The 26,330-nt window shown below is 39.3% G+C and overlaps 1 protein-coding gene across 7 annotated transcripts; it reads left to right on the top strand.

Moving 5' to 3' along the window:
- Nasp (nuclear autoantigenic sperm protein) lies at nt 1–25,394 on the top strand. 7 transcript variants are annotated; one of them, XM_006238646.5, is made up of 16 exons: nt 1–423; nt 884–981; nt 4,997–5,044; nt 8,599–8,709; nt 13,160–13,240; nt 15,307–15,416; nt 16,033–17,013; nt 21,635–21,714; nt 22,253–22,338; nt 22,447–22,520; nt 22,925–23,113; nt 23,218–23,384; nt 23,875–23,931; nt 24,020–24,097; nt 24,781–24,909; nt 25,207–25,394. In XM_006238646.5, exons 2-16 carry the CDS (start codon nt 923–925, stop codon nt 25,285–25,287), a joined length of 2,331 nt encoding a protein of 776 aa, XP_006238708.1. In that variant the 5' UTR covers nt 1–423; nt 884–922; the 3' UTR covers nt 25,288–25,394. The 7 variants fall into 7 exon arrangements, with proteins under 7 accessions (XP_006238708.1, XP_008762215.1, XP_063143478.1 ...); XM_008763993.4 differs by having other exon boundaries at nt 367–578; XM_063287408.1 differs by having other exon boundaries at nt 370–715.
- Nucleotides 25,395–26,330: the final 936 nt, after the last annotated feature.

The raw sequence follows: 26,330 nt of genomic DNA, 5'->3' as shown, positions 1-26,330 counted from the left end.
TTAAAGTGTTTTATGTCTTTTTTTTCCCCTGGAGCTGAGGACCCAACCCAGGGCCTTGTGCTTGCTGGGTAAGTGCTCTACCACTGAACTAAATCCCCAACCACTAAAGTGTTTTAAGTATAGGATTTAGATCAACAACTTGGAAATGGGTAGAGTAAGATGATGGCATCAACGGATTGGATCAGTCAGAGGGGGTGGATCTAAACACTCACATCCCTTTGCTCCTCTGAGTTTTGAATCAAGCGCGTTAGTTTATCTGTAGCCAATCCTAGAGCAGCATCTTCCTTCGTCAGTAGTTGCTGAGGCCCAGAGCCACGCGTCTCTCTGGTCAGTTCTAGCCGTTGCTGCTGTACTCGTGCCCAGCTCTTGCGTTTCCATCCGTTAAGACTGAGAGGGCATAGGGAAGACCTGTCACCTTCTCGGGTATCCCCGTCAGAAAGAAACCCTCGGGACTACTTTTTCCACAGTCGCAGAGACTCACTGGTTCCACTTAATTGTGGAATCTCTAGGCTGGCTCCCATTCAGAAGTAGTACCGAGATTTTGGTGCTTCTAACACGACTAGCCACAGAAGCAGGAAGTTGTTTGATTTTTGTTTTCTTTTTCCTTTCTATCTTACTTTCTTTTTCTTTTTTCTTTTTTAAGGAAAAACGGGCCAGGGCGGGAAGATAACCAAACGGGAAGGGATAAGGGGCTGTGTGTCCTTGTGACAGAAAGGTGTTGAATGCTAGCCCTTTAAACACGAGGGGGAGGATCCGGAAGTGGATGGGCGGGGCAAGGGGCTCTGGTATATAAGAGGGCCTCAACCGCGCGGGGTCTCCAATCTGCCATTTTCTCTACCTGAGTAAGTCATCGTTGTCTGGAATTCTCTCGTTTTCTTCGCAGGCAGTATACTGCCCACTGGCCCACCACCTCAGGGGAACGATGGCCACAGAGTCTACAGCCACTGCTGCCATCGCCGCGGAACTGGTTTCCGCTGACAAGTAAGCGGGACTGTGGCGAGCTTGAGGCATGGGCCAGTCCTCAGGGAGAGCTGGTGGACTTGGCTTCGCGGGCGGGACGGACTGGTGGGTGGGACAGCTGCCTTCCCCTAAACAACTGCGGGCGTTCGGAGAGGGTTGGTTTGTGGAGAAGTCCCACTTGCGAAGAGCTGGCGCACTAGCGTTAACGGCGGGTGGCTGGCGCCCCCTGCCCGGCTTTTCACGGCCGCCATCTTGCCGGGGGCAGCGGTGGCTGTCTCCATCGCCGGCCCCTTTTCTTCCACCCCCGGCCCGAGGTTGCCGGTAGGTAGGCGGGGCCCGGCTCCAGTCGGTTCTTGAACCTCTACCGGCCGCCCATTCCTAGGGTGCGCCTCTGTAGAGAGTCTGTGGACGAACCTAGAAATTGGCCAACAGATTTGGCGCCAAAAGAAAAAAAAAAGCCACACGAGGGTGAAGGCTTGGAACTGGGGACTCGGGTGGGTGGGGCCTCTCAGAGGGCGGGGCTTTGCACTCCGGCGGTCTTGCTTTTGGCTCTTAGGAGTGGGCGGGGCTTTTAGGAGGCGGGAAAACTCCATTGTTTGGAGTTAAGGCTGCTTTTGCCACTGCGGTTGGGCGCAGCGAATTTTATTCTATACTCCTACCAGGTTTACAGTAATCTGAGGGTGGTTACGGGACTGAAGCTTTGTAACTCTCATCCTTTGCAGAGAAGTGTCGTGGTTCTTTAGGTTTTCACTGAGTCGGAGATTTTGTAGCTTCAAGAGACATTTCACTTGTGTAGCGTCTAAGGTAAAGGCTGCGTGGAGCTTTCAGTCTAAGTAGTGTTTACTTGCTAGATGAGTTTGTTAGGCGAAAGGATCCCAAAGGAGGAATGACCTAATTTGAGGGCTTAATCAAACATGAACTATTTCGCCTAGTGCAGAGACACCTCCATCAGTTTGAGAAAAGAGTATTTTCCGTACAATAGGTTCGATTTTCCAATTTCCCATGCCTTTTTTAGGTACTTGATTCTATTTTTTTCTGTTTTTTGAGCATTTAGAAGTATTGCTTTGGGTAAAAGTAAAGGTGTCTGTGAGATATCTGAGTGGTTTTTTTTCTATAGGTTTATGTTTTAGTTGACATTTCACTCAGTACAATTTTATCAGAGATCATAGTGTCTTTGCTTACCCTATCACATTGGTTCCTTTCCTAGACGTTCTTGAAAATCAGTGGTTCTCAAACCACTCAACCATTTGGGAAGTGCAGTTTTGATTTTAGATTCCACTCTACTTCCTCTTCATTGATTTTTTTTAAATTTTTATATTTAATGTATATGAGTACACACACTATAGCTGTCTTCAGACACACCAGAAGAGGGCATCAGGTCCCATTACAGATGGTTGTGAGCCACCATGTGTGTGCTGGGAATTGAACTCTGGACCTGTGGAAGAGCAGTCAGTTCTCTTAACCACTGAGCTATCTCTCCAGCCCAACTTTTTTTTTTTTTTTTTTTTTTAAGGACCAGAGTAGATTAAGTTTGGGAATTCTGTAGATAATATTACAGAATGAATCCATTTATGGTGCTTTCTGAACAGCTGTTTGTATTACATCGGAGATCCTTTTTTTCCCCCCAATACTTTACAGTTTGGGAGTGCTTACCTAGCATAGTATCTTGGATTAGATCTTTAGCTTTTCCCCTGCCCCTTTTCTCAGTTTTTCTAGACAGCGTTTCTCTGTGTAGTCCTGGCTGCCTTGGAACTCAAGAGAAGAGTTTCTGACTGCTTTGGTCTCCCAAGTGCTTAGGGTTAAAGAGGAGTGTACTGCCCCCACCCAGCCTCCAGCTTTTTTTTTTAAACGACTGTATAAACAAACTTTAAAAGTAAAGTTTTCATGTATTCATTTATGTTCAGTTAAACTCTAGCTATTGGTGAAGTAATTCCCAGCTTCCTGGATGGGTATTTACAGAAAATTACATGCCTACTTATAAAAAAAAATCTACACATACTTTTTTTTGTTTTTGAGAGAGCATTTCTCTATATCTTGGCTGTCCTGGAATTCACTATGTAGACCAGGTAGACCTGGAACTCACAAAGATCTACTTGCCTCGGCCTCCCAAATGCTAGGATTAAAGTTGTGCATCACTATGTTTGGTCTTCAGACACACTTTTTTTTTTTTTTCTTTTTCTTTTTTTTTTTTTCCGGAGCTGGGGACTGAACCCAGGCAGGGCCTTGCGGTTGCTAGGCAAGCGCTCTACCACTGAGCTAAATCCCCAACCCCTTCAGACACATTTTTTAAAAATCGTTGTATCATAAGATTATTAAAATTCAGTGATTATGTATTGGCATGTATGTGTATGAATATGTGTGTGTATTCATGTGAACATCATGTTTATGCCTGATCTCTGAGGAAGACAGAAGAGGATTTAAGATCCCGTGGTTGTTATTTTTTTCTGAGACACTTTCTTTGTGAATCCCTGATTGTCTTTGAACTCATTCTGTATACCAGGCTGACTTCCCAAGTACTGGGATTAAAAGCATGGACCACCATTCCTGACCTGATAATTTATTTAACAAGTATATTTTTGAACTGGGTAGTGGTGGAATACTTAATCCCATTCCTAGGGAGACAGAGGCAGACAGATCTCTGAGTTTGAGACCAGTGTGGTTTATAGAGCTAGTTCCAGGATAATTAAGGCTACACGGAGAAACTGTATTTCAGAAAAAGTATATTTTTGAAAAGTATTAAGGTTATTGTTGTGTATATATGTGTATGTGTGGTGCCAGAGCACTCTTGTAGTCAGGGACACCTTTCAGGAGTGAGTTCTGGGAACTCAAACCTGAGCTATCAGTTCCGCAAGCAAGCACTTTACTTGTTGAGCCATCTTGCCAGCCCCACATGTTTTTGTTTTTTGTTTTTTGATTCTCCTGTCTCTTCCTGAGAGTTGGGATTAATTACAGCATGAACCAACAAACACTGCAAATTACTTGCCTATTCTTGTGAGTATAGTCAATTAAAATTAAACACATAAAATTAGTTTTTAGGGCTAAGTGTGACACACACACCTTTATTAATTCCAGTACTTGGGCGGCAGAGGTGAATTTATAATAATGTTTTGTAAATGGTAGATACAATGAAATGTACAATGCTTTAGTGTAGTTAGAAACACAGCATAATCTGGCATTGCCCTGTGATATCTTCTATTTCATCTGTTACATATTGGAAATAAAAATATAGTCCTTTAATCATGGTACTTAATACATTTGTTCGTGTTCCTTGGATCAGCATAATCTTGTAGTCCTTGGATAGAGGACGGGGGTGGTAGATCACTTACTTTAAGTCTACCATTTGAAAATTTTGCTTAGTATCTGTGAAACAATCAACGGGAATATAACTAGCTGATCTAGAGTTTGTACATAGGAATCTAAAAGGCCATTCTAGGATCTGGTAGTTAGCCTGCTTTGTTGAGTCCTGCATTTGAAAGTACTGCTTTTTAAATTATTGTGCCTGTTTTTTTCTGGTTCGTCATAGGAAAGTTGCTGCTTGTTTCAGTGATCAAGGATTAAGTTTTATTTATTAAGCTACATTTGAATTTTGTGTAGTAGTAAGGGGAGGACATGTGTGTAGGGGTCAGAAAACAAGTTAATGTGAGTCATTCTAACCTATACCATGTGGGTTCCAGTCATCAAACTTAGGTTGTCATGCTTGGAAGGAAGTGTGACTTTACCCACTCACCAAAGAATTGAACTTAGTAATGCATATGAGTCAGTAAATATTTGCTCTGTGTGTGTGTGTGTGTGTGTGTGTGTGTGTGTGTGTGTGTGTGTTTGAGACAGTTTCTCTGTGTAGCCCTGGCTGTCTTGGAACTTACTTTGTAGACCAGGCTGGCCTAGAGTGCTTGGATTAAAGCGTATACCACCCACTCCCCTGATATCTGTGTTGTTTTTAAAATTTCTTTTATGTTTTTGTATTTTTCTGATATTACTTAATACCCAAGCTTAAGAGATCCTCCATTTTAACTTTTTTCTATTTTATTGATTATAGAGTTGAAGATGCTCCTGCTCCTTCTACCTCTGCAGATAAAATGGAGAGGTAAGGTTATATGGTACAATGATGTTTGTATTTGAAACAAGTGAAGTTATATAACTGAGGGCAGATTGCTCACTGGGGATGGAATCTGAGGCTTTACTCATAGTAGTATCTCTGGAAATGTACCTTCTGCCCCTCTCCTTTTCTTCTTAGATGCCTCTGTGGTCTGAAAAACCTGTTCAGGGATTCATTTATGTCTTTTATAAAGAAGTTCTGCCCCTTTCATTATATAATCGGCACTAATGTAAACCCAATAGTAGGTAAACCTGATTGATATCCCTCCAATAAAAATAAAGGATATGCCATGATGACTACTATAAACTGCTAACAGATTTTTCAAATACCTGGGTATTTGGAAGATGTTTTGTCTAAAATGAGAGCATTCCTTAGGGGGATCAAATCACAGTGTTTGTTTCCAGTATTAAAATTTGAGGTAAATGAAAATTAAGATTTTCAGTGTAGCTTAATTATTAATATGCTTTCTTAGCATGCCTGAGAATCAAGGTTTAGTCTCTAGTAACAGAAAAATAAAAAAGTAATTGAGCTTACATCTTGTAAGTAACCCCAGTTATCTTAGTTTGTTTTCTGTTAACTATTATGAAACACTGAGTAAAAGCAACCTGGGGAAGAAAAGATTGGTTGGGCTTAACACTTCAAGCATCAGTAAGGAAAATCAGAGTGGGAGCCATGGAAACTCTGCTGTTTTCTTTGGTTTGCTTACAGGTTCATGCTCAGCAAGTTTGTTTGTCAGTTTTGTTTATTTTTTGCAATGGAGGTTCATCTTTCTAGGGATGGTGCTTCCCTCAGTCTGATTCTGGGCTATTCCTTGGTTGGTAATCAAATGGCTCTAGGGTATGTCTAGTTGGCAGCTAAAGCTAAGTAGGACAAGATTGATATTGGGAATCTTTGATCATTGAGTGTAGATCTCACAACTGAACCCAGGTCTTGCTGAGTAGGATTCCCATCTCTACTTTCTAAGTACTGGAAATGCGAGTGGGTCTATCCTGCATTTAAGAGGGTCCTAGGGATGCAACTTAGTCCTCATGCTTGTTCAACAAGAGATTTAGCCATTGAGCTAATACACTGAGCTCCTATTTATTTAGTTTGCCTATTTACCCAGACAGGGTTTCTCTGTATCCTGGAACTCACTATGTTGACTAGTTTGTCCTTGAATTCTCAGATCCGCTTGCCTCTGCTGGGATCAAAGGCATAGGCCACCACACCTAGCTTATTTATTTAGGGTATTACCCCTATGGAGGGTTTCATATAACGCTGGTTGGCCTTAGTCTCCCTGTATTTCCTATGATGATCTTGAAATTTTAAATTTTTGTCTCCTTCCAACTGCTGTCATAGGTCTATGGTACCATACCTGCTTTTATGCAGTGCTGGAGATTAAACCCAGGGATTTTTGCGTACTAGACAAATAACTATCAACTGAGCTATATCCATATTTCCTTTTATTTTTTGAGTCAGTCTCACTATGTAGTCTTGGGTATCTTGAATTTGCAGATATCCACCTGCCTCTTAAATTCTGGGGTTAAAGACATGTACCACCTGGCTTCTGTTCCACCCCTCCTTTTTTTTCTTTTAAAGCACTGTGTGTGTGTGTGTGTGTGTGTGTGTGACAGCATGGATTGTGGAGGTCAGATAACAACAACTTGTGTATATAGAATGCTAGGAATTAAATCAAGTTGTATGAGTAGAACACTATAGCTGTCTTAAGACACCAAAAGAGGGCTTCAGATCCCATTACAGACAGTTGTGAATCACTGTGTGGTTGCTGGAATTTGAACTGAGGACCTCTAGAAGAGCAGTCATTACTCTTAACCGCTGAACCATCTCTACAGCCCTTCAGTTTACTTTTTAAAAAATTTATCTTGGGGTTGGGGATTTAGCTCAGTGGTAGAGCCCTGAGTTCGGTCCCCAGCTCCGAAAAAAAGAAAAGAAAAAAAAATTATTATCTTTTTTATTTTTAGTGTATGTATGTATAGCTATGTGAGCTTATATGCTGCATATACATAAAGGATTCTACATGATGACAAGACAATGGATTATCTGGAACTGGGGTTACATACATACCATATTATTATTAGTATTATGGGAGATCCTGTGCGTGTTAGAAATTGAACCCAAATCCTCTGGAAGAACAGCCAGTGCTCTTAACCCCTAATCTTCTCCATACACCTATCTTTTTTTTTTTTTAACATCAGTTATTTATTTCAAGATAAGATAATCTGTTTCCCATTGATTGATAATTTTGTCAAAAAATTTTTTTTAAAGATTTATTCATTTATTATATATAAGTACACTGTAGCTGTCTTCAGATAACACCAGAAGAGGGCATCGGATCTCTTTACAGATGGTTGTGAGCCACCATGTGGTTGCTGGGAATTGAACTCAGGACCTCTGGAAGAGTAGTCGGGTGCTCTTAACAGCTGAGCCATCTCTCCAGCTCCAATTAAATTATTAATTGACTGAATTATGTAAATCTAGTTTGAATTCTGGTCTGGTCTGTTTATTTATGCTAGTATTATATTGTCCTGTCTCAACCACTATCTCTTTCCTAAGTGTTTTTTCTTTTATGGTACGGGAGCTTGGTTGAATCCAAGGCCTCATGCATGCTAGGCAAAGCTTTTGACTCCCAAGTCAGCCTTTGTGTGTTTTTCCTTTTTTTTTTTCTTTTTGTTTTTGTTATGTTTTAAATTTATTTTTGTTTTATTTGTATGTTGTTTTGCCTGGTATATATGTATGTGCACCATGCCCCCTTCTTTAAAACCCTTTTAAAGAAAAGAGACAGCCTCATTTTATAGCTGCCCAGGCCTCAAATCATGGAGAACTGCTTGCCTATTTCTTGTGAGCTCTGGAATCAAAGCTGTGTGCCACAACACAATCTTTCTGCCTTTGAGATAGGGACTCATGTAGGCTCATCTCTATATCCTGAGAATGGTTAGTATCTACCACCATGCCTCGTGTATATGGTACTAAAGACTGAATGTAAAGTTCTGTTCATGCTAAGAAAGCACAGTTATGGCTCCATCATTAACCATACCTGTCTATTTTTTTTTCATATTTTTTACTTTTTTTTTTTTTTTTTTCCCGGAGCTGGGGACTGAACCCAGGGCGTTGTGCTTGATAGGCAGGCGCTCTACCACTGAGCTAAATCCCCAACCCACTATTTTTTACTTTTAATTTTAACTAATAAACGTGTATGTCTTTTGGTTTTCTTGGTGGTTTTTTTGTTGTGTAGTTAGCATTTATTTATAACAGTATGACCTATAAGGTTTTGTGAAAGTTGCATTTTTAATCTTTTTCCTCATTTTGTAAATAAATGTGACTTAGCAGGTCTTCTCTTTTTTCATGTAGTATCTTGTCGTGTAGTTCAAGCTCATTCTCAGGCATCCTGCCTTTCCTTTAGAGTGTTGGGATTATGGGTGTATGCATCATGCTTGGTTAAGTTAACAACTTGGTTAACAACTATTTTAACAATTGTTTAAATGTAAGATATCCAATGAGTACTGATGGGAACAATATTTGACACTAAGATATTTTTCTTGCAGTCTGGATGTGGATAGTGAAGCTAAGAAACTACTGGGATTAGGACAGAAACATCTGGTGATGGGTGACATTCCAGCAGCTGTTAATGCATTCCAAGAAGCAGCTAGTCTTTTGTAAGTATTTGTTCTATTGTAAAACAGTAGTATATTGCTTACAAACTTGTAACAGGTTTTCTATTGGGAGAAAGAAGGAAGAATGAGGGTAGAAATATAGGAGCATGATGGTAGAGTGCTTGCCTATCTATATATGTGAACTCCCATGTGTAATCTGCTGAACCACAAAAACAACTCTGGCTTTTTATTTTCTGAGGATGAATTTTTTCATGATTCTAAAACCTAAATATCACTCAGTAATTTCAGTCTTTAATTTTTTGAATAAGGTGATTTTTATCATAGTCATTAATAAGGACACATAAGTAATTTTTTACTTTTTATTATATAAAACATGTTTGAGAGTTGAATGGTTGTGAACATACCTTTAATCTTAGAATTTTGGAGGCAGAGGCCAGCCTGGGTTACAGAGGGAGTACTAGCACATCCAGGTATACAGAGAAACTGTCTCGAAGTAGATACTTGGGTTTAATTCTAAGTTCTTTTAGATGGAAAGTAAGTATATTACCATTAAGCCCTTTCCTTATTCTACTGGGGTATATCAGTTTGGTTTCTATTTTTTAATTTTTTTATGTGTTGCATGAAAGTATGTATATATGGCATATGTGTGCCAGGTGCCTATGAAGGCCAAGTTTGGGCATTGGGATACCTTTTGTAGTAGATTGTGAGTTGTCAAATGTGTGGGTGCTTGGAATCAAACCTAGTTTCTCTGCCAGAGCAGCAGCTTTTTTTAAAGCTCTCAACCTTCTCTCCAGCTTGACTACCCTTGATTTAATTTCTGCTACTAAATTTGTTTTGGATAGCATTTTCCAAACATTAACTGATTGGAGTATGATGGGAGCTGTGAGTTGGCTGTGTGTCAAACAGATTAGTAATCTTATTCTTCAAAATATCCTTTTCCTAATCACTTTGTCTGAACTTGAACTAGATGTCTCTATGACAGTTTTTCTAGCAATTGAAAGTTAGTCATGCGTTTTCATTCACACTAGGAAAAAAAATCCTGACAAGTTTTTGTAGGTTTCATATTTACTTTTTGCCTGTGCCCAATTTCTTCTCTCAGCATGCAGACTAATGTTATTCTTAGATGTCTATAGCAATCACTGGGCCTGCCTTTGTTCTGTTCTGTCTGGACTTAGTAAATTTGGGCTGTGGTATTTAGTACTGTGCTATGAGTAAAGAACAAATATGTTGTGGTGTCTTATACCCTGGTATTGCTGTGATAAGTAAGCACCATGCTCCCAAGTCAACTTGGATTAAGTATTGAGGGTTTACTTGGCTTACATGTCCAGATCATACTTCCATCATTGAGGGAATTCAGGGCACAAACACTGCTTACTAGCTTGTTCTCAATGTCTTGCTCACTCTGCCTTCTTAGACTATCATGACCACCTGCCCATAGGTGGTACTACCTACAATGGATGGGGGGCCTTCCCATATTAATCATTAATTCAGAAAATGTCCCATAGACTGCAGGTTGTCTTGGGTATTGTCTCAGTTGAGATTCTTGTTCCCAGATAACTGTAGTTTGTTTCAAGTGGTCAAAAACTAATCAGTGTAAACTGTAAGTGTTGGAAAGTTTTCAATAAAAATGGGTTTAGAAATGAAACACGGGTTTTTGTTTTTTTTTTTTTTTTCTTAAATACGTGAATGGGTATTTTGCATGTATGTGTCTGAACATGTACATGCCTGGTGTTCAGCAAGGCCAGGAGGAGGGCATCGATCACCTGGAACAGGAATTAGAAGTGCTTGTAAGTTGACCTGACCTGTAGGTGCTGGGAATTGAATGTGGACCTTTTTTTTTTTTTTTGGTTCTTTTTTTCGGAGCTGGGGACTGAACCCAGGGCCTTGAGCTTCCTAGGCAAGCGCTCTACCGCTGAGCTAAATCCCCAACCCCCCGCAACAAGTGCTCTTAACCATTGAGGTATCTCTCCAGCCCAATACATGGGTTTTTAAAGATTAAGTAAACACTCTTAGTTTATTCTTTAGAATTTTGGAAAGATCAACATTTTGGCTGTCCTGTCAGAAAGGATATAATGGAATCTTTTCCTCTTCAGTGTTGGTTTAAAAAAGCTTAAGTCCTCACATATTCTAGGCAAAAGCAACTGAGTTAAATTTTCGTTGACTAGGAAAAAAATTTAAGGTAAATTGTTCTAATGAAATTCACTTAAACATAACCTTCAATACAATTCTTCTTGATTAGTTTGTCTTATAATCACTTTTTTTTTTATAAATTATTACTTTTTTCCATGATCATTAGTGTTGGCTTCATATATGTCTATGTGAGGGTGTCAGATCTCCTGGAAAAGGAGTTAGATAGCTGTGAGCTGCCATGTGGGTGACGGGAATCGAACCCTGGGTACTATGGGAGAACAGCTAGTGCTCTTAACTGATGAACCATCTCTCTAGTCCCCTTGTCTCAGTCTTTTTTTTTTTTTTTTAAAGATTTATTCATTTATTATATATAAGTACACATTATATATAAGTACACCAGAAGCGGGCATCAGATCTCTTTACAGATGGTTGGGAGCCACCATGTGGTTGCTGGGAATTGATCTCAGGACCTCTGGAAGAGCAGTTGGTGCTCTTAACCACTGAGCCATCTCTCCAGCCCTGTCTCAGTCTTAAAACATTAGTTGGTTTAATTTTGTATGACTTATGCTAGTCTTTGGATTCCACGAAAGCCTTGTTTCTTGTTTCTTGTTTTTTAATGTTTTATGTCTACCAGGTATGCTCAGTAGTTTAGAGGCTCAAAGAGAGTTCTGGATTCTCTAGAGCTGGAATTTGTAGTACTTGAACTACGGAGCCATTTCTCCAGCCCTAGATGTTGAGTATATATGTATGTGTGCTTGTTTGGTGCCTTCAAGAGGCTAGAAGAAGATATTGTATTTGGAGCTGATGTTATGGTCGTTAACCACCTGGGTGCCAGGAACAAGTGCTTCACTTGTCTTTTTCCAGCTCCCTTTTTTGTTCTTGTTCTGGTTTTGGTTTTGTTTTGTTTTGAGACATACTTTTCTCTGTGTATTCCTGGTCATCCTGGTCACTCTGGAGACCATGCTGGCTTCCAGCAAAAGCCAGCATTGACCTCTGCTTCCCAAAGTGCTGGAATTAAATTGCCCAGCTTTTCCAGCCACCTTTTTAGTTTTTTGTTTATTTGTTTTGTTTTTTCCTATGCTTATTTCCCCCAGACAGGGTTTCTCTGTGTAACCCTGACTGTCCTGGAACTCATGACTGTCCTGGAACTCCTTCCTTAAATTAGCCTGGTAGATAATTGTCAACCTCTTCAGAGTGTTGGGATTAAACTTTGAGTACCACCATGCTGGGCAACCGTTTTAAGAAAAAAGCTCTGAGCAGTTAATAACATTTGCGTTTTCCAAAATAGAAAATTTTAGGAAGAATTTTTAATAGTTATTGCTAGTAGTTATGAGTTTAATAGTGTATTGCTAGTTATGAGTTAAAAAACGGTTTTGGTTTAGGCATCCTCGTTTCCGTATTTTCCTTTGGGGACTGGCAGATGTTGTAGTGAATTAGAGCACTGACTCTTCTTCCAGAGTATCTAAGGTCCAATTCTCAGTACCCACATGGCCGCTCATACCTGTTTATAACCTTAGTTTTAGGGCTTATGACACCCATGCAGGCAAAACACTAATGAATGAAGAAAAATAAATTAAAAACACAATCAGACCAGGGACTAAGCCACTACCTAAATACTATACATGGACTGATCCTGGACTCTGACCTCATAGGTAGCAATGAATATCCTAGTAAGAGCACCAGTGGAAGGGGAAGCCCTGGGTCCTGCTAAGACTGAACCCCCAGTGAACTAGACTATGGGGGGAGGGCGGCAATGGGGGGAGGGTTGGGAGGGGAACACCCATAAGGAAGGGGAGGGGGGAGGGGGATGTTTGCCCGAAACCGGGAAAGGGAATAACACTTGAAATGTATATAAGAAATACTCGGGCTGGAGAGATGGCTCAGTGGTTAAGAGCACCCGACTGCTCTTCCAGAGGTCATGAGTTCAATTCCCAGCAACCACATGGTGGCTCACAACCATCTGTAAGGAAGATCTGATGCCCTCTTCTGGTGTATCTGAAGACAGCTACAGTGTACTTATATATAATAAATGAGTAAATAAAAAAATTAAAAAAAAAAAAAAAAGAAATACTCAAGTTAATAAAAAAAAAGTTGAAAATTAAAAAAAAAAAACAACACAATCAGAAATAATATTTTTTATTTCAGAATAGCTTTCCATGATTCTTTTTCATCATGGAAGTCCCAACCAAAGAACCTAACAGTTCTGGACCACATGGTATTTATAAAGTGGCAGGAGAATACCTCTTATAAGTGACACTTAAAATATACACTATATATAGATTTAGAACATTTAACATTAACTATTATGTGTTATTAACCAGCAATTAAAAATGTTCAGACTAGGTATTTACTTTCTTTATAGAGGTAAGAAGTATGGAGAAACGGCTAATGAGTGTGGAGAAGCCTTCTTTTTTTATGGGAAGTCACTTCTGGAGTTGGCCAGGTATGTCTTGGAAAGCCTCATTTTATGAGTGGAATATTTTATGTCACTTTGGTCTTTTTAAAAATTAAATCTTCCTTGTTGGTTAAAATTGTTTATGCAAAAAATGAAATTACATCTTGAGGTTTTGAATTAGTAGAAGCAATGATCTTTTCAATAATCAGTGGTTGATCAGAGTTTAATACCGAGATATGGACAGTAAGGAACAGTAAGACACTCTGAGCAAGCTCAAAACAGTTACTCAACAAGGACTGTATGGAGTAGAATTTGAAAGTCACACATGAAAATATCTAGTAAATAAGACTTTCTGTTTGGTTGGATTCCATATTCCTGAATTTGCCAAAACCTGGGGAGGATGAAGCAGGGGGACCAAGTTTAAGTTTTGTAGCTTAACTTAAAAAAAGGGACCTGTCTCTTTCTCTCCAGTTACAAAGACTTATTAACATTGTTGGAAACTGCTCAACAAATTTATTATATAAATGTTCAATTTATTAATTTACTAATTAATCAATTAACTTACAACTTGTATAAAAAAGCAAAGCTATTTTGAGGATATACAAAATATTAACTGATCAGTCTTTACACAATTTTGAATATTCAGAACATTTAATACATTAGTACGAAGTGATTTAGTACTAACGCATTAAGTTCACAGAATGTCACTGGCCATTTAAGGGAAATGGGAGTATACTTTGGTATAGTTTAGAAAATATAGTGTGTTCCTGCTACAAAATGAAATGGATAGATGTTTTAGTCTCCAGATGATAATCACTATTTGTAATTTTCAAGTGAGAATCTTCTTTTTCTTAGCATCTTATGGCTTCTTTAGTATATTTTAATTGTTCATAAAAATCAGCCAGTCCTGTGGCAATCTTATGTAGGCTTAAGCACAGTTGCTATTAAGCAGAAAGTGCTCTTGTCTTGTCATACTGGAACTCAGTGTCTCCACCCTTCCTCTCCAGTTTATTCATCCTCTGTGCCTCTTCTTGGAGTTCTCTGAACCATGGAAGAGGTGATACAGAAGTTCCATTTACAGCTGGGCATTCATTATTCTTAACGTTTTCATCATTGGTTGTCTTTCTTGAGCTTGTAGTTGGTTTTGTTTCTTTGTCGTTTGTTTTGATATGGGGGTGTCTTAGTTGATCAAAGCATCTTATCGAAATGAGCTTATTGGAGACTTAGTTTCAGAGGGTGACTTCATAACTATCATGGAGGCATGGTACAGGGCTGCCAGGCATGGCACTGGGGTAGTAGACATTGTTTGGATGGCTTGGAAGTTTGAAATGCCAGTGCCCACCCTCAAGTAGCACTCCTCTTCCAACAAGGCTTTTCCAGATAGTTCCACTAGCTAGAGATCAAGGATTCTAACATAAGCAATTCTCATTCAGAGCACTATAGAAAGTTTTACTATATACATCAGCCTGGTCTTGGACTGACAGAGAACTGCCTGATTCTTATTCCTTTGTTGGGATTAAAGGCATGTGACATAAGACTGGGTTTAGTGGTTTTGTTACTGTTGCTGTTCTTTCTTTCAGGTTTTTCTTACTTAGCCAGTCAGTGGTGTCACAGCATTTGGGAAGGAGGGGCAAGCCGACTTTTGTGTTTGGGGACAGACTGGTGTATACAGAGCTACTTCCGGGACAGCCAGGGCTACACAAAGGAACTGTCTTTAAAAAAAAAATTTTTTTTCTCTTATTTAATTATCTATAGGGGTAGATTTGTGCACATATGTGCAAAGTACTTCCTAAGGCCAGAATTCTCAGTTCTCATAAGTTTGAGTTACAGACATTTGTGAGCTGTCTAATATCGATCCTAGCAACTGAAATCAGGTCCTCTTGGAGAGAGGCAAATGCGTTAACCACTGAGCCACTGCTCCAGCCCGTCTCTCCCCCCACACTCCTTATTTTTAAAGACTATGTCTTGCTGCCTGGAACTTGTAGAACTACTCCTGTTTTGAATATATATTTATTTATTTTCTTTTTACTTGATTTCTTTTTCTGCGTTTTTCCCCCAGTCATAAAATACATTTTTAGGAACTAGTTATACTTTTGTGCTTTTTCTTCTTATAGAATGGAGAATGGAGTGTTGGGAAATGCCTTAGAAGGAGTGCATGTAGAAGAGGAAGAAGGAGAAAAAACAGAAGATGAATCTTTGGTAGAAAATAATGATAATGTAGATGGTATGTAGAGTTGCATGCTACAGTCAAGAGATGCGACGACTGATACTTCCTTTAAATAAGTTGTGGAAATAGGGTTCTCCTTATGGTGGTTGGTCTCTCCAGAGATACTTGGGCTGATGTAGTAAGTGTAGACTGTAACTAAAGTGGTAGTGAGCTTCTAAGAGAATAAATAAAGGTATCAAATAGATAAATTCTTTTAAATTGGTATATTAAATATTAAAAAAATTTTTCTGATGCTAATGTTAAAACACCTTGCATAGCTCAGTTATTTTAATAGTCCTTGGAGCACTGCTGTTTTGTACCTCTTAGAAAATTAAATATTTTCTAAGTTTGGCTGTTAAAATTTTACAAATCAAATAAGTATAATGTTTAAGAGGAGGAAAGCTGGACATGTCTTTTCTGACTGGTAACAGATTACTTGATGTGAACCTACAGGCTTCATTTCTTTTGCAGTATGTTGCTTTGCTAGCTTGGATTCTCCCTTTCTCCCTTTGCTTTTCTCATGGGGGCAGCTGAAAAAACTTAGGCTTAAAGGGAATGTATTTCTACTTTCAATTTATGCTTTTATCATTAAACTTGGAGACATGTTTATGCTTCATGTTCTTTAACCATGTAGAGGAAGCAAGGGAAGAGTTGAGAGAACAGGTTTATGACGCCATGGGAGAAAAAGAAGCCAAAAAAGCAGAAGGCCAGTCTCTGACAAAGCCTGAAACTGATAAAGAACAGGAAAGTGAAGTGGAGAAGGGTGGAAGAGAAGATATGGATATAAGTGAGCCTGCAGAGAAGCTCCAGGAAAAAGTTGAATCGACTTCAAAGCAGTTAACTGAATCCTCTGAAGAGGCAAAAGAAGCAGCAATACCAGGACTGAATGAAGATGAGGTCACTTCTGGGAAGACAGAACAGGAATCATTGTGTACTGAGGAAGGAAAATCCATTTCTGGAGTTTATGTTCAAAATAAAGAATTCAGAGAAGCAGTGCCTCAGGAGGAGGGAGAGGAAATGATAAGCTTAGAAAAAAAGCCAAAAGAAACTTCAGAAGATCAGACTATTGGGGCTCCAGAAAAGCAGGACACTTTAATGAAGGTGGTAGAAATAGAAGCTGAAATAGACTCTGAAGTCAAGTCAGTGGATGTGGGTGGGGAGGAGCCGAAGGATCAGGGAGCTATCTCTGAGAGTGAACTAGGAAAGGCTGTTCTTATGCAACTCTCAGGGCAAGATGTTGAAGTATCACCAGTAGTGGCTGCAGAGGCTGGATCAGAAGTCTCTGAGAAGCCAGGGCAGGAGATTACAGTTCTTCCCAACAATGGTCCAGTTGTTGGACAATCATCTGCAGGAGATCAAACTCCTAGTGAACCACAGAATTCTGCAGAAAGACTGTCAGAAACTAAAGATGGCGCAAGTGTAGAGGAGGTCAAGGCAGAGCTGGTTCCTGAACAGGAGGAAGCTATGCCTCCTGTAGAAGAGTCTGAGGCAGCTGGAGATGGGGTTGAGACCAAGGTAGCCCAGAGGGCCACGGAGAAAGCACCTGAAGACAAATTTAAGATAGCTGCTAATGAAGAGACACAAGAGAGAGACGAACAGATGAAAGAGGGTGAAGGTAACCGGGATATGATAGAGCTGCAGTGGGTGGAGTACATGTCTAGATTTGACTCACTAATCATTTGTAAAAGTCAGCCTTCCATTCAGGATTTTCAGTCTGCCTTTAGAAACTACAAAGTAGGTCTTCTGATTTCTTAAACTTGGCTAGCGGATAGTGACTTGTTATGTCATGCTTGCCAATGAAATGATATGAAGGGTGGATTAGAAATGGGTTGTGGGATAGCTAGGGACATAGTAGGCTAGGCTGGCAGAGAATGCTGAATGGATGTTCACTTGCATGCTTTTGGATTTTTAAATTTACTCTCCACATGGTTTCTCTTCTGTAGGAAGTAGGAACAGAGCAGTAGAATCCACTGAATTGGTACACTTAAGCAGGCATGCCATTTAGGTGAAGTCAGTTTAACTTTCTGGTGCCCTTTTCACATTTAGTTAATAGAGATGTTCAGGGGATTATTCACATTAATTTCAGTAGCCCTCTTCAGGGGAAAGAGATAGCGAAGTTCCTAGTCATTATCCCTTTTGTTGCTTTCCTTCTTCATTTAATGCTTGCTTTGGCTGCTAATCAACTATAGTGTTATTGGCTTAATTCAGATTCAATTTTATCAATAATTTTAAGCCTCTAACCAATTGGCACGTCTGACTTGAGTTGTGCTCAGTTGGGGATTCTACTGTACTTAAGTTTCATCTAACATTGGCATTAATTACAGGTATATTTCAATGAATAATTTTCTGCATAATTGATAAACTATTTTACGGGTTGTCTTAAGAATTTTCAGTGACCCATCTTTATTACTTGATCATTCTGGTAAGTTTTTGCCTATGTGCAGGTCCCTGCACTCCAGCCAGCAGAGACATAGTCAGATGTGAAGCGGTAGCAGTGTTGGGCTTCTTGGGCGTCAGGATTCTTTAATAGAAAGCTTAGAATTGAATTCCTCAGTCTTTTTTTTGAAACTCTTATGTTTTGATTCTTCCCCCTCCCCACTCCGAAGTGCTGAGGATTGAACACACGGCCTCATGTGTTAGCCAGATACTGTATTAATGAACCAAATATTCTGCCCTATAAGTGACATTTTCCAATGTTCTTTGTCTAATAAAATTTTGTGGATTTTATAAATATGGTCTGGGGAGAAAACCTTCATCACATCTAATAGAGATAGGTGAATCTAGTTTAGGGTGCAGCCACTTTCTATGGTTGGTTCCATGATACTGGATAAATGCTAATCCACATCCTCTATGTGGGTGAAAAGCACAGATAATTAATGTCAAACCTAAGTCTGAATGAGTTCCTAGAATCCACATAAAAGTTGTCATATCCTCCATACCAGTCTTTCTAAGGAGAGATAGCAGTCATATACAGATTTCATGGAAGCTTGTGGAACAACTAGCCTTGCATACAAAAGAGACCCTGTCCCATCTCTGAGACACCCAAGGCCATTTTCTTCCCTATACAGATGCAATGATGTATGTACCCACATTCACATACATGGGTTTCTACACACAATTAAAACCCCAGTGCATAGGCTGGCACTTGAGTGGTAGAATACTTGCCTGGCATGTGCAAAGTTTGATCTAAATTCACAAGAAAATAACAACCCATTTCATGGTACTTGACTTGTTACCATTTCTGGCATATCTATATCCCTGATACAGATTTCTTATTATCATGTTAGATGTGGTTGGTAAGTAGACGAAAATTTAATCAAATTATGCTCAGGTGGTCTGTGCTAACTGATAGGGTGGGTACTTGATTTACCTGAAGGAATTCTAGAATTAGTATACTCTCATTTATTTGTTTTTGAGGCAGGTTCTCGCTATAATCTAGACTGGCCTGAAATAGATGTAAGGATTGCATAGCTTATTTATCTTTAATATATTTTCTTAATTTCTAATTTTGGTTTTGGCATATTTTAAGTATGTCACAAAATCAGATCTAAAAATAAGAAAATGGAATATGCACATGACTAGTAATACTCATTTGCAAGAAGGTCAGAAAATACTTAAATTTATATTTGCTGGGACATTATGTATATTCCCATTAGTGTTTGATCACTGGTTACTAAGTGTGGAAGTCTTACAGTTAGTATCTTTCTTTATTAACCTAGCTCATCACCACTATCCCATAAAGGCAATAACAGATTTCTCAAGAGAAACCCATTATTCTCAGGTCATTAATATATAAATTTCCAAGTTATTGTATGCCAACTTAAATTTCATGACACTTTGTTATAGGTACAAATAGGTACAGATACCAGATACTTAAATATATGTCTGTAGTTTTGTTTTTTTGAGATTGCATCTAACTTAGTTTCACTAATAAATGAAAGTATAGCCCTTGTTAGCCTTTACCTTTTTGTTTGTTTGTTTTCAAGACAGGGTTTCTTTATAGCCCTGGCTATTCAGGACCTCAGTAAGTAGTCTCTAGACCAGGCTTGCTTTGAATGAATGTACAGAGGTCAGCCTGCTTACTGTGTGTATAGGTATTAAAGGCATCTGGTACTATCACCTGGCCTCACTTTCCAACTTTTGATGATCCTCCTTCCATGCCTGGTATTGTGGAAGCACATATATTTAATTATGCATTCTTGGATTATTTTGGAGGCTGGGTGAAGTCATCCAGTTTAAACTTAGAAAACTAAAGTACATGAAAAAAATGTTGGAGCTGAATAGATAGCTTAGTGGATAAGAGCAGGTACTGCTTTTGAAAAGGACCCGAGTAACATCCACATTAGACACTTTACAACTTCCTGTAATTCTACTTCCAGGGTGGAACCCTTTTCTGAGCCTCCACAGGTATTTGTACTCTGTGCATGGGCATCCATGATTTTTTTTTTTAAATCCTTTTTAAAATTTTTTTTTCAAATTTTGTGCATGTGAGTACACTGTCACTGTCTTCAGACACACCAGAAGAGGGCATAGGATCCCATTACAGATGGTTGTGAGCCACTGTGTGCTGGGAATTGAACTCAGGACCTCTGGAAGAGCAGTCAGTGCTCTTAACCACTGAGCCATCTCTTAAACTCTAAAAGAAAATTTTTTAAAAACTGTTTTGGTGACTGTGTTTCAGAAACACTTGAGTTGCATAGTCAAAAACATAAAAGTAAGTCTTTTATATCCTGTGAAGTAGCCAGTTGTTGAGCTCCAGCTTCAGTGAGAGACCCTTGTTCAGAAAATGGGGGGGGGTGGAGTCAGGGGAGACACATAACATTTACTTCTGGTCTCCATGGGATACACACCTTACAAAAATGTGAACCTTTTGGGGGTTGGGGATTTAGCTCAGTGGTAGAGCACTTGCCTAGCAACCGAAAGGCCCTGGGTTCGGTCCCCAGCTCCGAAAAAAAGAACCAAAAAAAAAAAAAAAAAATGTGAACCTTTTGATTACACAGGGTTTCTATAGTTAACTAGATTGTTCTTTACAAATTGTTCAAGTACTTTGATAGTGCTAGCTATTGGCAATTTATAGGAATTTTCTGTACCTATTCTCATTACACCGTTGATTTGCAGATAAAACCACTGTCATTTAGGTTCTATAGGCCTTATGGAATTCATGTTTAGTCAGTACTTTTGAAGCAGAGATTAGTTTGAAGCCAGAATGGTTTATATAGCAAGTTTCAGAATAGCCAAGGATATAACTTGTCTTTCCAAAAAAAAAATTATGAAAACCAACTCTTTTTGTTTCTATTCTTATATATAGGTTGTAGAGTGGTGACATCTGTTTTTTTGTTTTTAGTTTTGTTTTTTTTTTGGTAGGAGAAAGTTATGTACTAGTAGCAGCTCTGTACTCCCAGCTACTAGGGAGATGCAGAAATATTGCTAATTCCTGGGTCTTTGAGAGTAGTTTGGGGTATATAGTAAGATTTGTTTCGTTGAGAAGGAAAAGACAATTACAGAAAAATCCCCATCTAGCTTAAGGAAAGATGACAACGAGTATATCCTTATTAATCTATGTGAATTGGTTGTATCAACTAAAACAGCTGACATTTTGAATTTTAAGTTGTCTTATCAATAGTAATTATAAAAGCTTATTTGAAAAACTGATGTGTAACTATCAGCATAGTTTGTTGGTGGCTACACACTTAAATCTTAAAGTAACTAGTTGTTTATTCTCAATTTTTTTGAGCTGGCTGGAGTCTGTGACTTGCTCATTGAGGAGAGCTGATGAAGACATTTCCCTTCTTCCCCATAGCTTATTGTAGGAACGCTAGTTTCTGGTATTCTGAATGGTCTGAGATTAGTATGTTTTGATACTTTGAGTATAATGTGATTATCTTAACAAATGAGTAAAACCTGTTCGGTGAGTAGATGGGAGACTTTTACAGGAAGCAATATATAGGTGATCTTTCTTACTCTGAATCACCAGGTTTAGTCTTAAACTTAAAGAAAATCATTAGTCTCTTAACTGATATTTGGATGAATATATAAGGTGTATATATTTTAGTGTAGGTTAGATTTGAATTAGCTAGTAACCACTGACTGAGGATAAACTTCAGATCAAATGCTAACTTGGATTAGCCTCTTTTCCATTCTGTCTGAGAATGTAGGTTGACAGATACTTATCAGAGTCAGACCAGACAAGAAATACTTTTAGTTACATCTCAATACTGAGGAGTTTTTTCTTGTAGAAACTGAAGGCTCAGAGGAAGAAGACAAAGAAAATGACAAGGCTGAAGAAACAACAAATGAATCAGTTCTTGAAAAAAAGGTAAGCTGTCATTCCTTCAGTGCCATTACAGCTTCCTTACTGTAGGGCTGTGGGTTACTAACATAGGCAAGGTAAGTAGTTGTTCCTTGGGTAGGGCTTAGGGATTTTTTTTTTTCATTATAAGGTGAAATACAAATTTATAATTATTTCACTGAGGTAAGGAGACACCTTATAGGAGGTACACATTTGGTGTAGGTTTTAGGGAGAAGGCCTGCACTTCGACTTTTTTTTTTTTTTTTTTCCCCTATTTTTTTCAGAGCTGGGGACCGAACCCAGGGCCTTGCACTTGCTAGGCAAGTACTCTACCACTGAGCCAAATCCCCAACCCCTCGAATTTTTTTTAAATTATATTAAATTATACACTTGAGATTTATTCTCGGGGTTGGGGATTTAGCTCAGTGGTAGAGCGCTTGCCTAGCAAGCAGAAGGCCCTGGGTTCGGTCCCCAGCTCTGAGGGAAAAAAAAAAAAAGATTTATTCTCTAAAAAGATTCCTGTCTTGTTCTTTTGCCTAATGCCAATGATTCGGATATATTTCAGACTCTTCAAGAAAATGAAGAAGAGGAGATTGGGAATTTAGAACTTGCCTGGGATATGCTAGATTTAGCCAAGATTATTTTTAAGAGGTAAAAACTCTTGGTGTTTTTGGGCTCATGTGGGAATTTGTGGTTGAAAATAGAAAGCAGTTTAAGATTTGACAATTATTTTTAAGGCTTTACTAATCTTTCTTTTAGGCAAGAAACAAAAGAAGCCCAGCTTTATGCTGCACAAGCCCATCTTAAACTTGGAGAAGTTAGTGTTGAATCTGGTAATGCATTTTCCTTTATGTTGTCTCCTACCTTTCCCTGTGTCCCCATTCTCCCCTCCTGTTTTCTTTAGAATTGACTTTTTTAACATTCAAAATTACAAAGGCAGATTTTTCAGCTCTCTGCTGACTAAAGGAGAAATGTTAGCACAAGCTATCTCTATATAAAACAAAATATGGGCAGGAATAGGGGGGTCTGCGTTCCCTATAGCATCTAGCGCACTAACAGCCTTGTAGCCCATATCATATATCCTGAGAGTTAATCCAAGCATTCTGCAGGAGACAGTGACTCCAGGCCATCCACATCTATATAGTGAGACCTTGTTTGGAAAGGGGGAGAGATGAGTCCGTTCGTGAACTGCTTTTATGTTAAATGCTGTCCATGGTGTTATTTCTTCATTTATCAGAGAATTATATCCAAGCTGTGGAGGAGTTTCAGGCTTGCCTAAGCCTGCAAGAGCAGTATTTGGAAGCTCACGATCGTCTCCTTGCGGAGACTCACTACCAGTTGGGTTTGGCCTATGGTTACAACTCTCAGTATGATGAGGCTGTAGCACAGTTTGGCAAATCTATTGACGTCATTGAGAAGAGAATGGGTAAGTAAGCAGTAATGACTTCCTGTTTAGACGATACATACAGTGATTATATCGTGGGGAAAACACTGGGTTCTTTGTTAATGACTTAAGGCTGTTCTTTGTAGCTGTACTACTTGAGCAGATGAAGGAGGCTGAAGGATCATTTACTGAATACGAGAAAGAAATCGAGGAGCTGAAAGAACTGCTCCCCGAGATTCGGGAGAAGATAGAGGATGCAAAGGAGTCTCAGCGGAGTGGGAATGTAGCTGAGCTGGCTCTGAAGGCCACTCTGGTTTGTTGAGTTTTATCTTAAAATTTTTTTAAATAAAATACTTGTACAGGTAATGTTTATAGTCCATTTTAAAGGCACTTTTCTCATGACTCGATTTTGAATTAGTTGATCAGAATGTGAGTGAGCTAGACCTGTGCTTTGTGTGCAGGAGACAGGTGTAGATTCTGTCACTGCTATTTTGTTTAACCTTGGACATTTCTTTGCCTTTCAGTATAAATATTGTGTTACTATTTGTAAAGTGTTTTTGAGAATACCATATAGAAAAAGCTTAAGTCACAAATGGAGTCTCTTAGTCACAAATGCCTGACTCTGCTCCTAGCTCAGCATGCTGGTATATACTCTGTATTGGAAATAGGACAGAATGGTTTAATGTCTTGTCCACTTAGGATTTCTCAGGTGTCTGTGTTGAAGAATTTGCTGCAATGCAGTAGGCAACTTGAGCCTGAGTGTGTGGGTTCTATGCTGTAACATGCTTGTCTGTCTCTCACAGGTCGAGAGCTCTACTTCAGGTTTCACTCCTAGTGGAGCTGGTGCCTCGGTATCCATGGTGTGTATCTTGTTTCTGTCAATAGGCCTACTATGACTCTAATAAGGTTTTTGTAAATTCATAACTAACAAAGGCTCATTTTCGCCAGATTGCCAGTAGAAAACCAACAGATGGCGCTTCCTCATCAAACTGTGTCACTGATATTTCTCATCTTGTCAGAAAGAAGGTAACATTTACATGAACTTACTTACAGTGTCTGCATTCTGAGGGTGGGAAGTCTGTATTAATACACTAGGAATAATAGATTCACCCTCCTGAGTGGCACAGTGAGACAATTCAATTTCAAAGAAGCCAAAGCTTTGCGGGAATGGGTTAACTTCTTAGCCTGGTGGCTATTTGGAAATCTCATGGAGGATTGAACAGGTGAGTACGGTGTAGGAATCTTGCTGGTTTGCTCTATAGTAGGCTTCTCACACTTCTGCCTTGTGCCAGTAAGTCCCATCAGTGATCCTTACCCTGTGGTGTAAGTCTTCTGTATCCTTGCTTGTGCTTCTTCATTGTTCAGATCTCTAACCTGGCTCACTTCTGTGTGCCTTAACTATGTCATTTTTTTTTTTTTTTTGGTTCTTTTTTTTTTTTTTTTTTTTTCGGAGCTGGGGACCGAACCCAGGGCCTTGTGCTTCCTAGGCAAGTGCTCTACCACTGAGCTAAATCACCAACCCCAACTATGTCAGTTTTAAGATAAAGGACATTGTGGCATCATCTATGCTCAGCACTACCCTGTAACTAGAGAGCACATCCCCAAGGCTGTGTGAGAGTCAGCGTTTTTGTCACCACATGGGGCCTCTAGGATTATTCTGCAATTGTTTTCTTAAGATAAAACAGGAACCTTTACAATTCTACCTTTAGAGGAAACCAGAGGAAGAGAGTCCCCGGAAAGATGATGCAAAGAAAGCTAAACCAGAACCAGAGGTGAATGGAGGCAGTGGAGATGCTGTCTCCAGTGGAAATGAAGTTTCAGAAAACATGGAGGCAGAGGTGGGTAGTGTAAGACTGGCCACTTGCCTCACACATTGTTCTTAGCTCTGGGAAGCCAGGCCTCTCAAGTGCGTATATGAAAAATGAATGTTCTTAAAATGCATATGATGTTATTAATAGTGAATCTGGAAGAGTACCTGGTTAACAGTACTATTTGATCCTTTCTACTTTATCCTTCTGTGTGATGGCCTGGGTTTGTCAGCCCTATCATCTGGTTGGGAAGGACTGAAGCCTGCTGTTACATTCGATGGGATGACTTACGTCAGGGTAAGTATAGCTAGGCTCTTTGTCTTTCAGGCTGAGAATCAGGCTGAGAGCCAGACAACAGCAGAAGGGACAGTGGACTCTGCAGCTACAGTTAAAAGCACTGCATGTTAAGAGGCGAGCAGAACCTTCCTCCTGAGGGAAAGTGGTTTTGTACATAATGTATTTTTTCACTTTTGGGGATTCTTTTTGTATAACTCCAATAAAGATTGTAGGCAACAGCTGAGACTTTGATGGCTTTTTTCTTAAAAATATTGGTGGATTGTTTTGGGGCACTCTATATTGTGTATACATGCCTTGTGTTTTGCTACTGCACAACCCACTTCCTGTCTAATGTGGAGGTGATCAAGTTGATCAAGGCCCTTCATCTACTGGTGCTATGTTTCTATTTCCAAATATTTGGCTGAATTCAAATACCTTGTAAGCTTTCCATGGTGCTGTCCCTGGATGGGGTCTGCTAAACAAGAACTGGTAGAAATCAGTTTGGTGCTGAAAATGGAGCATGGAATATGACCCAGGTCTTGGTTTGTGCCTACCTTCTGTTCACCTGGTTTCCATTTAAGGCCATAATATCCTGCCCTGGCAAAACTGGCAGAAACATGGGAAATGATTCCTGAGGAAAACTGTTGTTAGATACTCCGTAGGATCACACTGTAGTGGGAGACAAGTAGAAGACTATGATTGAGAAGTCTGTTACGTTATTTTCTGTATAGAAAGATTACAATATGTCAATAAGTGGAATTGTTATATTGTGCAGTTTTGTCTATAAAAATAAATATGCTAATTTTAACAAAGCCCTTGTTCTGGAATTATACTTGAAAGACTACAAGAACGTCCTGGGCTGCCTGGCGTACCTCATTGTGGGGTATGGGGTTGAGTGGCAAACTGGTCTATCAATTCTGGGTGTCTAATTGGTCAGATATAAATACCATCTTATGGTGCTAAGACAGTAAGGGTGCATGAATTAAGACCCACATTGAGCTGTCTCATACTGGCTTGTTAAAATGCAATTATGGAAACAGACTCCCCTCAGTTCTGCCACAAAGCATGGTGACCAGTTTCATTCAGTCTTGAGGATGGAGTTGTACAGAATGACTTTTCCAATTTTTCTCATATTTTGTGTTAGTCACTAAAGCTTGGCTGAAGAGTAAAGAATA

The sequence above is a fragment of the Rattus norvegicus genome, chromosome 5 (genome assembly GCF_036323735.1).
Source record: "Rattus norvegicus strain BN/NHsdMcwi chromosome 5, GRCr8, whole genome shotgun sequence".
Taxonomy (NCBI): Eukaryota; Metazoa; Chordata; class Mammalia; order Rodentia; family Muridae; genus Rattus; species Rattus norvegicus.
The sequence above is the reverse complement of the archived record's forward strand: the minus strand, read 5'-3'. Positions and strand labels throughout refer to the sequence as shown.

What these genes read in the sequence shown, in the direction of transcription:
- Nasp (XM_006238646.5), top strand. Translation starts at nt 923, where the DNA reads ATGGCCACAGAGTCTACAGCCACTGCTGCCATCGCCGCGGAACTGGTT. An exon ending in AAATAATGATAATGTAGATG is followed by an intron (nt 15,417 to 16,032) that starts GTATGTAGAGTT and finishes TTAACCATGTAG; the next exon opens with AGGAAGCAAGGGAAGAGTTG. An exon ending in TGGCTCTGAAGGCCACTCTG is followed by an intron (nt 23,385 to 23,874) that starts GTTTGTTGAGTT and finishes TGTCTCTCACAG; the next exon opens with GTCGAGAGCTCTACTTCAGG.